General features: G+C 35.3%; 1 protein-coding gene across 2 annotated transcripts; it reads left to right on the top strand.

Annotated features, from left to right (window-relative positions):
* The first annotated feature begins 394 nt into the window (after positions 1–394).
* Positions 395–10,922, top strand: LOC122417513 (putative protein kinase C delta type homolog). 2 transcript variants are annotated; one of them, XM_043431062.1, is made up of 6 exons: positions 395–2,224; positions 2,862–3,093; positions 8,662–8,925; positions 9,310–9,341; positions 9,426–9,511; positions 10,808–10,922. In XM_043431062.1, the coding sequence occupies exons 2-6, from the start codon at positions 2,957–2,959 to the stop codon at positions 10,811–10,813; spliced, it is 525 nt and encodes a 174-aa protein (XP_043286997.1). In that variant the 5' UTR covers positions 395–2,224; positions 2,862–2,956; the 3' UTR covers positions 10,814–10,922. The 2 variants fall into 2 exon arrangements, with proteins under 2 accessions (XP_043286997.1, XP_043286988.1); XM_043431053.1 differs by having other exon boundaries at positions 400–2,224; positions 9,426–10,922.
* Positions 10,923–15,142: the final 4,220 nt, after the last annotated feature.

Raw genomic sequence — 15,142 nt, 5'->3', positions numbered from 1 at the left:
GGACAAAGGGATAAAAAGAAGGATGCACAAGTATTCCATTGAAAATTGTTCCGATTATAACGAGCAAATTAATGCGAATTATTGTCGTTGTGAACTAATAATCAAGAGTCGTCGAACGTCAACATAACAATTCAGTGAAAAGTGGGGGATAAAAAAGCTTCGAGACAGGTACAAGGAAGAGCAGACAGCGGCGACAGCGGCCAACAAAGAGTGTTGAGAATAAGCTTCGGTCGGTGGAGCACGAATAGGAGAAACGAAGAGGCTAAGAGGCGGGTGGTGGCGCGCCCGCGAGTAGCTACGAGCGATTTTCTCTCTTTCTCTCTCTCTCTCTCAAGTTCCGTGGTATTAATAGAAATCGGAGAGAGAGCGTTCCTTGTTGGAAAATGCGGCAGCGTTTTTAGGCGTCAAAAATTCGACTAGTTCGGATGGTTAAGCGTGCAGTGGACGACACTCGACATATTCCCCCACCTCTGCTTGCTTCTCACATATACGCGATTGTACAAAATATATTTGTTTTTTTTTCTCGTTGACCCCTGTTGTGTATGCGTTTTCAATGCTGGGAGCAGTGGAGCGAGCCTTTGTTTTGGATTACACGAAAAAAACCCTTTTCTGTTATGATGAACAACAACGAAAACCGTGTGTTTGAGAAAAATCGTTATGCGACAAGAAAACTTGACTAATATTTTTTTTTCCATTTTCGAATCTTCAAGATTTATCGTTTCCTTCATTCATCGTGCCAGTCTCATCGCTGAAATCGATCGTCGTGTGTTTATATATGTGTGTGAAACAAATCATCGATCGACAAGTTCGCTTATATATATTCACGAAGCTTACGATTCAACGGTAAAAAGTGATTAACGTGAAAAAAAAAAAAAAAAAAACGGTTCTGAAGACCGAATCGATGTTTCTTCTTTTCCTTCCGCACGTATGCATCTTCGATTGACGCGAAAACTACGCAAATTGTAATATATGTATATAACACGATGTGCTGCTGCTGCGAAATTCCAATTCGATGTTTTGGCGATGGACCCAAAAGCGGGTCAATATCGTACGCTATATAAAACACCGAGAGAGACGGAAAGTAACGTGTCTTGTCAGGAACAAGACGAAGAAGGAGGAGCAGAGAAGAAGAAGAAGCGGTGAAAGAGTGCGAAAAGACGATCTTTTATCTAAACATAAAGTGATGAGAATGAAACGGAAGCAGCAGGCGTGAGATCAAAAAGACTCGGCGATTGTTGGGACTGTTCCCGAATGTGAGAATAACACGAGATTTACACAGCCTGTTATTTTATTATTCTCTTCGCGTTGAATACAATACATATGTGTGTATACGTTATGTATGCATATTTGTGTCCAGTGGCCTTCGCAAACGATACTAAAAATAATGGAATTCGTTGATTCCGTTATTCTCTTTAGACGCCTCCGCCCATGGCGAAAAGGGGATATAAGTGAACGCATTATCGAAGAAAACGATGCTGAAAAACTGCTGTTTCCGTACAACAGAGTGCTATAAACTTCCCGCATACGGAAACTGATAGTTAAAATGATATAAAAGTTATTTACTTCAACCAAACTCGTGCAATATATACTCAAACAATTTGTAAACTCGTCTTTGCACATACGCAGCAGATTTGACGAATAATAAAAGAATTTAATATCGAATCGATAATCGAATTTTCAGTGGCCATCTTCACTCGCCTGACTTATGAATCTGCCTACAACGTTGTTGTTCTCATCGTTCGCAAATAACAGTAAACCAACGAAAAAAGTGTATTCATAATCTGAATTGTTGTACGTTCGTGACTCTTTAATCGATGAAAAAATAAGCCGAAAATAACGGAAGCAACACGGTCGAGCATTACGAAAAAATCGCGAGACTGCGCTGGGTCGGTCAACCGCCCCAAAAATAATATTTCTAATAGAAGATGCATAAAAGGTCAACGTGGTGAAGAAAAATGCAACTGAGAGAAACCAATAAACCTCAAAGTGTGCGATCCACGACGCGAGTGCTCGGTATTTATAGACGAAATTTGAGGAAGAGAGTGACAGAGAGACGCTTCTTCGCGCCTTCGATTCTCGCGATAGACAACGACTCGAGGGAATAAAAATACATGAGTGATCGAAAATATTTAATTCTCTGTTAGAAAGATAAGTTTTAAAACGAAAACAGCGAGTAACTGGACACAAAATGATCGGAGGAAAAAGTATAGGAGACTTGTCGCGAGTAAGTACTGAAAAATATTAATCCGCAATCGCTATAAGAAGTGTAACGACAATATTCAATGTGCGCGAATCGACACAACAGTTTATTAACAGTAATAATCGATATATATTTTCTAAACTAAAATTCTGATCGCATTTGTTTTTTTCTGGCTGAATGCACCCTCATCGTCAAGATGGCGGTCAAATGACAACATCTCTGTGAACCCTGAACACTCATGACGCTCGGGGTTCGTTCCTCTACAGAATGAGAGAAAAATAAAATCGCTGATTAACCAAAATATACAATTATATCCCCAATCACCCTGGACATTGCACTCATCAAATTTGTACTCAAAAAGCCACATATTTTGTTCTTTTGGCGCTGTTTTTTTTTGCTTTGAAAAAATGTGTTTTTAACTTTTTCTACGAGACGCACCTGCGAATAGAACTATCGGTATGGCGAATCCAAAAATGGAGCACAACATTGATTTTATTTAATTCCATAAAAAGCAATGCGACTTGACGCTACTTGAAATAAATATTTTTCACGATATTCCTAAAAAAAACTAATTCTAATTTTTATTACTCGTGAGGAAAAAAAAGCCTTCATTTGATTATACCAATTAATTGTAAAAGACGTTTATTTTGATGACGAAAAGTTCGAGCCGTAATTCGAGGTTGGTCGGATTTTCATTGACGGCTAAGGAAGAAAAGGAGTAGACAGAGAGGAGAGAAAACAAAGCAGGAGAATAAGATGATGTTCACCGGTGGAAGAACGTCACACTCAAAGAAAAGAAATACCCCCAGCAGAGCCGGAAGCGGAAGGAAATCGTCCCTCGAACAGAACAGAATTCCGCAACCGCGAGTTGGACCCGATGGATACACTTACCGGTAAAAAAATTTTATTTTTTCACCAACAGTTGAAGAAAAAAGCACCAGTATTGTCACGAGTATTTTTTTGTTTCCAACCATCGGTTTTAACGATTGTTGCAACAAGTATTTCCATTATCCCTTTCCCATTTTTGTTTGTTTGTAGATGTTTCAATAAATTACTTTTCAATATAAATTTCATCAGCTCATATATCGGTTATTTATTCAATGTTTTACTCAATCCAAATCGTACGCTCGTGAACAACAGTGTCAATGTATTCTGACTGAGTCATATACGAGTTAACATTAGTATTGAATATTACGTTTTGAAATTGGAAAAACTCATAATCCGAAGAGTTAAGGTAGTAAAAAACGATACTTTGATCCTTTTTCGTTCAGTTAGTCGCTGTGTATTTGAACGTTTGCCAAAAACTGTGCAATCCATGATCAACGGTCGATCTCAGACGGTCGGGACCTCGAGAGAAAAATCTTAATCATTGATGTTTTTATAAACCGTTTCAATTAAGGATGTTTGGGGTACAAAAGTCTAAATAATTAGAAATTGATGAAATTCGGTGATAATGTTCTTCAAAATCAAGTGCGAAAAGACAATTTTTTTCAAAATTTTCTTCTGCTTAGTTATCGAGTAATTACTACGCATTAAGGTATTCCCTTAATACAAAAAATTGATTTTGATTTACAGTAAAGTACAACTGCATCCAAATAGATTGACGAAATTTCAGGTCAGGTTATCGATCGTTTAATGAAAAATTAAAATGTTAAAAATCGTTAAGTTTCTACATAGTACGAGAGCACACGACCAAAATTTCGGTCTTATAGCAATACGACCAAAACCGCATCAAATCGATAGCCACGATTGTCCTGAACTCAAAAATACCCATATCAGAAATTTTCCGCGTAGCGTTTGATCTGACCCAATTTTCAAAAATGTCAAAAAATTTAGCCGACATGATTTATAGCAATATGTCTGATTATTGGAAGGTAGTTGAATGATAGCTCTAAGATACCGGAAACATATTTTTCAGAAGTTAATAGTGTCGCCCGAACCCGGAGGATCACTTAAAAAAATTAGAAATGAGACTAAAAAAAAAACAACCCATAGCAATACGTCTGAAAATCTTGTTTATAAGAAAATGTGCATTAGTTGACGATAACAAAATATTTTTCAGAAGAAAATGTTGTCGCATTACATTTCGAGAACGTTTTAAAAATGTCAAAAAAATACACCGACTTGTTTTATAGCAATATTTCTGAAAACTGTTTGACATGATAAAATAAGTTGTGCAGATGTAGAAAAAATGAATTTCAGAAAAATATAGTGTCGCACCTTCTCTATCAGAAAAGTTTTCGATACTCCGTTTTATCGTATTTACCCGAATCCGTAGATCCGAACTGAAGAGAGTTAAATAATTAGTTCAAAAGGGAACTTGGATGGAATTGCCAAAAAAAAGCCGTTCCCGCCATAGGAGCGTATCAAGCGCCGAGGCGATTGCCAGGTTACTTCGAAACGTTTTTTTCGTTTTTTAGGGTATAGGCGACATCGAAAATTTCTAAAAACATTTTTTCAGTAATTCCGACAGCCATACGAAAAGTTAAAAAAAAAAATTATCCAGGTTGCTATAAAAAATGTCGGCTAATTTTTTTGACATTTTCAAAAATGCGCTCAGGCTATACGCTACGCGAAAAATTTCTGAAAACGAACTTTTTTGTCATGAAATGACAATACCTATGTATGTTATGTAAATCAGACGTATTGCTATAACGCCGACTGCCTATTTTTTTTTGACACAGCAGAAATGGCCTCCCACGCAGTTGCTACACTTTTGACCGTTACTACCCACCTAGTCGGGTTCTAAATCATATAATCTAACGATTTTATATAGTTTTAGCCGTATTGCTATGAGACACGATTTTGGTCGTGAGCTCTCGTACTAACGGGAGCTTATGGAGAATCCGTCATCACCACATTTCTATTCGATAATTCGTACACTGATAACTCTAAATTCCTGATACAAACTGTCTCTGACGGATAGAAAAAAATGTAAGGAATCCATAGCGACGATAAAAATAAAAATGGCAGAAACAGAAGCTTTTCCTATATATAACAGCGACTTCTCAGAGGTTAGGAATCAGTCTAAATTTCGAGTACCCTAGTTTGCGACACCAAAAAATACGGCCGTGCGAAAGGAATACCTTAAAGCAGATTTATTATGCCCGAAATGCATACCTATATATATATATATATATATATTAGGGTGTGCAGAAAAAAACGATATTTTTTTTTACTTTGCATCCAGCCGAAAAAGGTGATTCAAGGTGAAAAAAAAATAATCCCAGAAGGAGAGCTCACCAAAAAATTTTTTCGAATGGCGCTTCGCGTTTCAAGATTTTCCATAAGAATAACCCACGAAATGATTGAGACCTCCGATCATTATGTCAACTCTTCAGGAAAAAATCGCACAAAAACGACAATGATATGTTTTTATAGAAAATCGATTCCCCTACAAAAAAAGTCCTTATGAACATTCAGCTTGGAGCAACCATTCTCGTGCTATCACCCTTCGAAGTTGGATCGATAGAAAAAAAATATTCATAAAACTGTCGAAATCAAATCTTTCGTTTCACAAACAAACTTCTAGGAACTTTTTCGTAGAAAATTACTTGCTCTTTTAGAAAATCGTTATTATTATTCGAACAATGCTCTTTTCGACAATGCTATACCGGTGAGCGTGAAGGCTAAAATGTTGCAATATCGAGCAAAATCTAAAATTCCTTCAGAGCGAGTAATCATTGAAAAAAGTAATTACAAAACGTTGCTTCCAAAGGATTTCGTCACACAAGAATCCTTATCCCTTTTCAACCAAATTAATTTACCCCATGACTTTCTGAGGGTAAATATGGACTTATGGCCTGAAAATGCCAGTTATTTAAGATGCTCAGATTTTTTTTTTAATTTGAAAATTATCAATGACATGGCTAATGGCATCGTTTTGATAGAAGCCTACAACGGCTCATTGACCAAAAACGAAGAGCAGTTACAATATTTATTGAAAATAATGCAAACTCATCGTCAAAAATAACCCAATTGCAATAAAGGCACACTTAAAAATAGCAATGGGTATTATTTAATCTTACCTTGTGTAAGCAAAAGGGTTAATTACCCTCATTTGTAATTTTATGTTTGATACCAGGTGAAAAAAAAATCATGGCAAAAAGTAAAAACTTTTGAAATTCGATTATTGATAAATGTCGTTTCTTTTATTATTTCTTTTCATACCCAATTGTAATGAAAATGAGATGGAAAGTTTATATTTAAGAGTTTTTTAGTGGTAATCATTGTTATCCTATGGAAACTAAGCACGAAACATGTTTACAATAATTTGATGAAAATCATAAAAAATAAGTAAATTTATTCAAATTATAAAATTCGAATAATAATAACGATTTTCTAAAAGAGCAAGTAATTTTCTACGAAAAAGTTCCTAGAAGTTTGTTTGTGAAACGAAAAATTTGATTTCGACAGTTTTATGGAAATTTTTTTTCTATCGATCCAACTTCGAAGGGTGATAGCACGAGAATGGTTGCTCCAAGCTGAATGTTCATCAGGACTTTTTTTTGTAGGGGAATCGATTTTCTATAAAAACATATCATTGTCATTTTTGTGCGATTTTTTCCTGAAGAGTTATGACACAATGATCGGAGGTCTCAATCATTTCGTGGGTTATTCTTATGGAAAATCTTGAAACGGGAAGCGCCATTCGAAAAAATTTTTTGGTGAGCTCTCCTACTGGGATTATTTTTTTTTCACCTTGAATCACCTTTTTCGGCTGGATGCAAAGTAAAAAAAAATATCGTTTTTTTTCCGCACACCCTAATATGTATATATATATGTATATGGAAACGCTATGCTTATACACGTGAACTTTAGTGATCATTACTCGATAACTGTACAGAAGAAAAATCTTTAAAAATTTGTATTGTCAAATTCGTCACTAAAGAATATGTTGACCAAATTTTATAAAATGCTGATCATTTTGAAATTTTTTATGTTTTTAGCATGGCAACATTGTATCGTCTGTACCACATATCCTTAATTATTGGCGAAAAAAGTGTGAAAAGTGGGCACTGAACTTTAGAATATTTCTCCATATTTTTCTATTTATTTCGAAATACCTCGAATCTAAATATATAACCCTAATATAAAAATCCTTTGCATCCGAATGACCCAAACGGCCGCAGAAAGGTACCTGGATTAATCTTCAAGGAAATGTTGGTACTAGTGTGATATTATAATCCTGCAGGTTTCAAACCTCTATCAACTTGGGTTTTTCAATAAATCGAGAAAATCAAAAAAATTGAAAGAAATTTTTCTCAACAGCGGCTGAATCGGTTTTAATAAAAATTCAAGAAAACGCAAAAAGGTTTGATATAACATATAATTTGGAAAAACTATGCTTTTACAAAATACTTTCACCCGTTCTTTTGGACACGCGTCAAGAACGGTCATTCGTAGCCACACGTTTTTCAATCTCATGATTTATAGCTAAATACGCAGAAAAAAATGAATTATGCGACAGCCAAGTATTTTGAGAGTGACGAAATTTCATAGGATTCACGATTTTATAGAACAGTTTCTGCTATGAGATAAAAAAAAAAGAATTTCGCTTCGCGATTATTAAGAAAAAAAAGGAAAATATCGAAAAGTGGTTTGAACACTGTCTAAATATTTTTTAAGAAATCCAAAATTTTGGGAAAATCATATATTCATAACGTACTAACGATTTCCGTTTGAATGAGCTCCGAGGAATAAAAATATCGCTTTTTTTAAACACCTTAATGCACAAACATTTATCAAGTGAGCTTCATTTCAATTTCCAATGGTTAAAAAATTGAAATTCATTGATTATTAGCGTTCAAAATTGGTTTTCATTGTTTTTCAATATTGCATATTTTTCCAATCAATTTGGAAATTTCAGGAATAACGCTACATCGGAAAAGACATTTAAAAAAGATAATTTCAAAATTGTTCCGCAGAAATCTATCACAAAGAAAAAGAACAATTTTTGAAAAAAATAGCCGTTTTCTAAGCTATTTCTTTTCCTGAGTATAGCTTCTATACGCCTCTTTCATGTGTCCAATTTTTTTTTTTTATTAAAATCGATTCAGCTGTTGTTGAGAAAAAAATGTTTCAATTTTTTTCTCCATTTATTTAAAAAAAAAAAAAACCCAAGTTGATAGAGGTTTGAAACAAACGAACGCGTTTTCTGCGTCGATTCATTGACCGTTTATAAGCTGTTCTCCTGCCTCCATCATGCACCGTTGAAATCCGAATGTAATTGAAAATACGAATTTCTAAAGGGATTGAAAAATTGTATTGTTCAAACTCGAAGTTAAAATTCAACAAAATTCAATTTCCTCTGAACACGTTGATATAACGTTGGAAAGCATAAAAAATAAAAACATTATGTCTAGAAATTTTAAATCGTAAATTTGTACACGCTAGAAGTTAAAATATATAAAGGTTCCAATTGCATATTTCAAAACTGTTTTTGTTTTTCCCCTTTCTAGAACCAGAATACCATCTGCATTGAACCCAACGGATTTGCCACCAGCCAATGCAGGAAGAACGTACGTTTATCGTACGAGAATACCTCGAAGAGATGCTCTTGGTGCATCCTCATCGCCGCCACGAGAAAACAACGTCGGCGTACCGATAACTCGAAGACGAGGAGCCGTTAAACACAACAAAGTTCATATTGTCCGAGGACACAAGCTAGTAGCAAAGTTTTTCAGACAGCCAACCTTTTGCGCTCTTTGTAAAGATTTCTTGTGGTAGGTGGTTTTTACTCTTGTAATTCCAGTTTCCATTACAAATAATTAAACGGCCAGCACCGAAAGTAATCGACGAATCGATTTTATGAAATGTTGAAAACCAGAAAGACGCTAACATAAGTTTATTGATTCCATTTATACACATTCTATTCTAGATTCTCACTTAAACTGTCAATTAAAGTGTGCAAAGTCAATGTGTATTCGGTCTATGGGAAAATTTTCTTGGTGATTTAAACCGAGGAGTTATACCAAACTCTGATTGTATAAACTTACGTCTAAATACCAAAGTTGATGAAGATTCCAAGGGTTTTTTGGAAAAAAAAAACACGATGGAGGATTCATTAAGTACTGTTGAGAAAATTTTTATATTTTTTTCTATTTCAGGGGTTTTTGGAAACAAGGCTATCAGTGTCAGGGTAAGAAAGTATATTTACATTTGTTCCATTGTAGAAAGGTGCCGTCTTTTATGAATAATGACTTTATTTTTCGTTCATTTTCAGCGTGTCAAACCGCAGTTCACAAAAAATGTCACGACAAACTTCTCACAAAATGTCCCGAAAGCGGACGAGAGTCCGAAAGCACTATAGTGAGTAATCGAGGAGTAAAGGAGAATGATCCGTTCAAAATGATTTCATGACAAGTAGTACTGCTGAAAATAACAATGACTGAAGAAACGAGTGCTGGAGCTCTACTAAAAAAATAATTCATAACTGAATTTTCTCATATAACGTACATAGAATATAAGATATGTAATATACAGAAATGTATAAATCGCCTCATGCTGTAACTCAATTGTTTAAAAAATTAAAGAATCCTTTATAATGCTTTACGGTATTCCTTTCGCATGACCATATTTTTTGATGGCGCAAATTGGGACACTCGATTCCTAACTTCTGAGAAGTCGCGGTTATATATGAAAAGCTTCTGCTTCTGCCATTTTTCAACTTGTATCGTTAATGTTTATTTTAAACATTCGGAATTTATAATTATTTAGTATATGATTTATATTTAATATAAATGTGGTTATGATGGAATCTCCATAAGCTCATCTCGTATAAATTTTAATTTCGCCATTCTATTCGCATGCACTTCTACTTTACTGTAATTAAAAATCAGTTATTCGTAGAATATTCAGGTTCGTGAAAGGAATACCTTAAAGCACTTCAAATACTGTGCACTAACGATGCATTTTATTTTTTATCTAACCGAAAGTTTTATCAATCTTTCTATGAGATTTAACAACTACGGTGCGTTTACGTGGAACGAAGCACCGACTGTGGTGAACGTTCAAATTTAGCTTGACGTCATTTAGATTATTAGTTATTTTTCCATACAATTTTGTAGAATGGACATAGCATTCGTATGTGCAAAAAAAGTACAGGAACTTGTAATTTTTAAATATTACTCGAATCGATGGAATATTTTACAAGGTTCGAGAAATATGATGGGGCCTGACCACATGATGACCTTTACTACTTAAAACTGGAATTTTATCCACTTGAGTAGTTCCGAAACCATTCTTATGACCCCAAAGCAATTTACGAGAAAAATTCTCGTAGAAGAATTGAAAGAAAGCATGGAAATTTCGAAAATTGGTTCCTGCACTGAAAATTGCAACAGAACGAGAAATGACTAAGTTTTAACTATACGCTTTTCCGAAGTGAATCATATACCGAATTGTAGTTCGACAAAGCTTTTTTGGCATAACTAATAAAACGAGGCAATAAAAGAGATTTATATACTCGTGAAAACTAAAAACAAAATCATAACTTTTCACACTTTCGCTACTGAATTTCACATCGTTCTGAATACAACAAATAATTATATTTTTCATAGGCTAAATACGCAGTTATGGAATTTGTTCTAATCTTTTTTTTTGCAGATGTAGTCTGCAGGTCCCTAAGGAAGACCGAGAAAAAAGTTTGAACAATTTTCGTACGCCAAATCTGTGAATAAATATTGTCTAGCAGAGAAAAAATAAAACATTATTATTATTATTTCGTTGCATTCCAACGATGCAGCATTCAACATCGTCCATCATTTAACATCTGTACCGCTAGCATCAATTTCCTAAACCAATAAAAATAACTCGCAACTCGGTGTACTTGCATAGCTTCGTTATTAATTGTCCAACGAAGAATCATCGTTGAGAATTCAAAGGGTTTCGAACAATGGAAATCATTCTAATTCGGGAACGTGTTTTTGATGTCAGTACTTGAGGGAACGTTTCAAGGTGGATGTGCCTCACAGATTTCGACCTCACACCTTTATGTCGTTGACATTCTGCGATCATTGCGGTTCCATGCTTTATGGTTTTTATCGACAAGGGCTCAAGTGCGATGGTAAGTTCTTTCTAAATATAAACTTGCATATCTCGGTCGAAAGAGTCTCATCCAAATATTTCGAGTTCGTCAATTCATAAATACGAATGAAAGACTCAATTTCAAAAATCTCTGTCACAAATGTTGCTATAAACGAAATCGAAAAAAAAAATCTTATTTCGTTATGAATTCATCAAATTTTCACCGCGAACATAATACTATCGAACACCATCCTCTTTGTTATTCGATAACGAGAAGAATGGTGAGCGTTTAAAGCTTTTTATCGCGAGGTAATTGAATGAAAACTTCAAATCTTTGGTCATTTTTGCCCTCTCGTTGTGGGTTTCACGTCCGGAAAAATTAGTGGTAAAATTTCATACGATGATTTATAAGGTTGTTGTGGGGCCTGGCCATCAGGGGTGAAGCGTGAAGGGGGCCGCCCATGCTTATACACGGAACCGATGAATTATTACGAACCCTTTGTCGACGAATTAATGTCGTGTATTTGATGTCATTTTTCGAGGAAAAAATCCACATCAGTTTAACCGGTTGACTGGTGAGCTTTTTTCCAGTTTTTGTGCCAAAACTGGTACGAGCCAATATGTTACCGAAAATCACGATAATAATTTATTTCTGAGGGTTTTCAAGGTTGCTGATTCCGTTTTCATGTGATAAAGCATGAAATTTTCGCAGTGAAAAATTAACAAATTTCACCCTGAACCCTAATTTTTCACATTTTTCGGGGGTAGCGAATTTTGTTTGATTTCGATGAAAGAGTCGAGTGTGATAAAAAACTAAAAATTTTCATGTCATATAGCATGAAAATCCATTGAAAAAACGAAAAATTTCACCCTCAACCTTCGATTTTCCCCATTTCCAAGGGTAGTGAGGTGAAAATTAAATTCAAAAATCGACTCAGCGACCCAAAAAACCAACAGTATACCAATTTTTGTCCAAATCGGTTGAAAATTGAAAAAGTTATTTCAATATGTACACATATGATACAAAATCAGAATGGGCCCGATTTTTTTTTGTACATATATGATCCAATACTAGTCAACCGGTTAAGAAGAAAATATGCATTTTTGATTAAGTAATGGTTGTAGTAATTATTTATATTAGTTTATGGCATTATTTTCGATAATTTGTTAGGGATCAATTTTGTTGTACGACGAACTGGCAACACCGTAAATAATAAACCATGATAATATATATCATATATACGCGCGGCGGGCGCCCCATTCCTAACCTCGAAATCAAAGTGTTTGTTTCTCGATCGCACATCAGTCCGGGACGTCCGGGAAAGAAAACGTCGTTAAGGTAGAAAGCGCTTGTGCCGTCTTCGCTGTTGCCATGATTTCGAGGCCTTATACATATTTTGTGCGCACAATTTTTCGGTACAGTAAATGATTGTTTTCAAGGCACTAAAAGTTATTCCGATATTCCATTTAACCGTACCTGTTTTTTCAACTCTGTGACATCGTTTTCTCAGCAGTTATATAGATATAGATAATGAACTGAAAAATGTTCGAAACATTCCCATAAACATAATGTGATGACCAAATCGTCTAACTTTGCGGTTTTTTTTTTCCAAATAACTGTACTGTGGATCGTTTTGAAATTTGACAGGTTGATTAGTAAAGGGATCATGAACGTTCCCAAAAAACTTCACCTCGCAGTGACATAGTTTCGTCCCGACCCCGCAACAACCTTTATTCATTGGTCAAAGCTTGCTATCGAAGACAGCTTTGTTTACAAACAAGTCTCGGTAATCTCAGCAAAATATCCTCTTTCTCTCTGTTTAGCTCAGTCTCTGGCTGACATTCGTAGCATGAAAAATAGGTATAAATATATAAACATCTGCAAAACGATTCAGATACATTTCGATACTTGTATACACGTTGACTGCTCTGTTGGCTGGCATGAGAGATGTATCAAAACAATGGCAGCGACGTTAAATGAAACAAACTTGTGAATGCAAATCATTTCTTAACCCGAAAGCTTGCGTAATAATGTTCTGAAGTTTCGTCAAAGAATTATTTTATTTCGATCAGCTATACATCGATGGAACTTCAGATATATGGAAAACGATTTTCTTTCGTTTCTAAGATTCGAAAAATAATTGAGAAAAAAGAATATTTTCGAAATTCATTCGTTGTATGAAATTATGAAATGAATTTGTTCTTTATGCTTGTCACATTCAAATTACGAAATGTTTTAATTATTCCAATTGATAAGTGGTCGATCGACGTGTTTCTCTTGTTGCCTTGAAAATTCCGAGCTATCAACGACTTGGTAATAGAAAAAATAATTGAAGTAGAAAAAACTATTTTCGCGAGCACTGAATTTGGAAATGATTCTGAACGCAATTGGGTTTAGTTAATGTGATGGAGGAAATAAAATCGCTGACCAAACTGAACATTTTGTAATTTACGCACAAGAAATAGTTCGGCCACTCCACTTATAGGACGTCAACCCAGCAGTGTGCTGTATTTTTAAACTTTATGGTCGCACGTTTGCTGCATTCGTACCAAACCGCGGGCAGCGCTTCCGAAGGAATTGCCCGAATTTTGTGAACTAAACGCAACGCTTGTCGCGCAGTGTTTAACTCTCGCCAAAACATATATACACACGAACGTAATATTATTGAATACGTCGTCGAGAGGTTCACCGTCTCTTTTAGGGTAGTGACAAGATATTCGGCGTCTCGTTAATAATCATTGGCACTTGAAAAAATAGTTATTTTATCAAACTTTTAGCAAACCGTTGAAACATCGAACGGTCGTAAATGATTTTTTTTATCAGTTGCCCTCTAACAATGAGAAACTTGAAATTCTTTTTTTTCTTCCCGTCGACAAAATGTTTTTGCACCGTTTTTACATTTTTCTCAAAGTAGTAAAACAAAACTCGGGATCGCGAAAACCGTTTTCTCCGAGTCTACAATTAACTCGCATTTATATTTATTTCAACAAGCTCGAATTGAAGTTACATAATTAGTTACGAAACTCGCGTTTCTTTTCGCGATAACCAGCGCGTCGAAAGCCCGTGCGGAATAGAAAGTTTCACGATCACTCAGAATTCAATAGAAACCGGAAAAACGAACAAATTGTAAAAAAAAAAAAAAAAAAAAAAAAAAAAAAGTCATTGGAACAACGAAATGTGGTATCAAGGGGGTGCCAATGAAATATACGATCATCGCAATAAGCAGGGGTTAAACATGATTAAACGAATAAAAGAGTTTGAGACCAAACTGCAGATTAATTCTCCCCGAAAACATTGCAATTAAAAAAAGAAAACTCTTCCGCAATAACATCGATTGTTATTGAATGAACAATTTGTTTTTTCTCAGTAGGATTGAAAAATGAAATTTCACGAAATATTGCGAGAAGAAATGAAACAATTCGTTTAATCGGTTGAACCGCGACGATTAGCCATGTCGTTCGTTCAACGAATTTAACGAATAAAAAATGGTGTAGATTGACCAACTGCGAATTGCAAATTAGGCAGGTAACAGAATTGGATAATAATTACTGCAATTATTGGAGAGCTCTTTTAGATGGTTTTGTTGAACTCCAGCAACGTTGCAAACTTGAGCGTCATATTTTCGAGTTTGCTCTTCAGTCGCCAAGCAGTGTGTTATCTTTTGAATTTTGTTTTAAAAGTTACGAATAGAGTAGTGGGAGCAGCGGTTTAGCATGTGTACCGGGGCGGAGAGGAGAGTTTTCTCAGCTAAGCAGCCTCATTTTTCGGCGTTCCTCCCGCTATTTCTCCCTCTCTGTTGCTCTCTCTTTGCTCTCTCCCTCTCGCAGTCCTATAAATCTCCCACTCTCTCTCTCTCGCTCGTGTTCTTGCATGGTTATTACAGTGTCTTTGGTTTGGTGTGTAGCGAGGATGCT

This window comes from Venturia canescens, chromosome 1 (assembly GCF_019457755.1).
Source record: "Venturia canescens isolate UGA chromosome 1, ASM1945775v1, whole genome shotgun sequence".
Taxonomy (NCBI): Eukaryota; Metazoa; Arthropoda; class Insecta; order Hymenoptera; family Ichneumonidae; genus Venturia; species Venturia canescens.
This window is presented reverse-complemented; position numbering and strand designations above follow the sequence as displayed.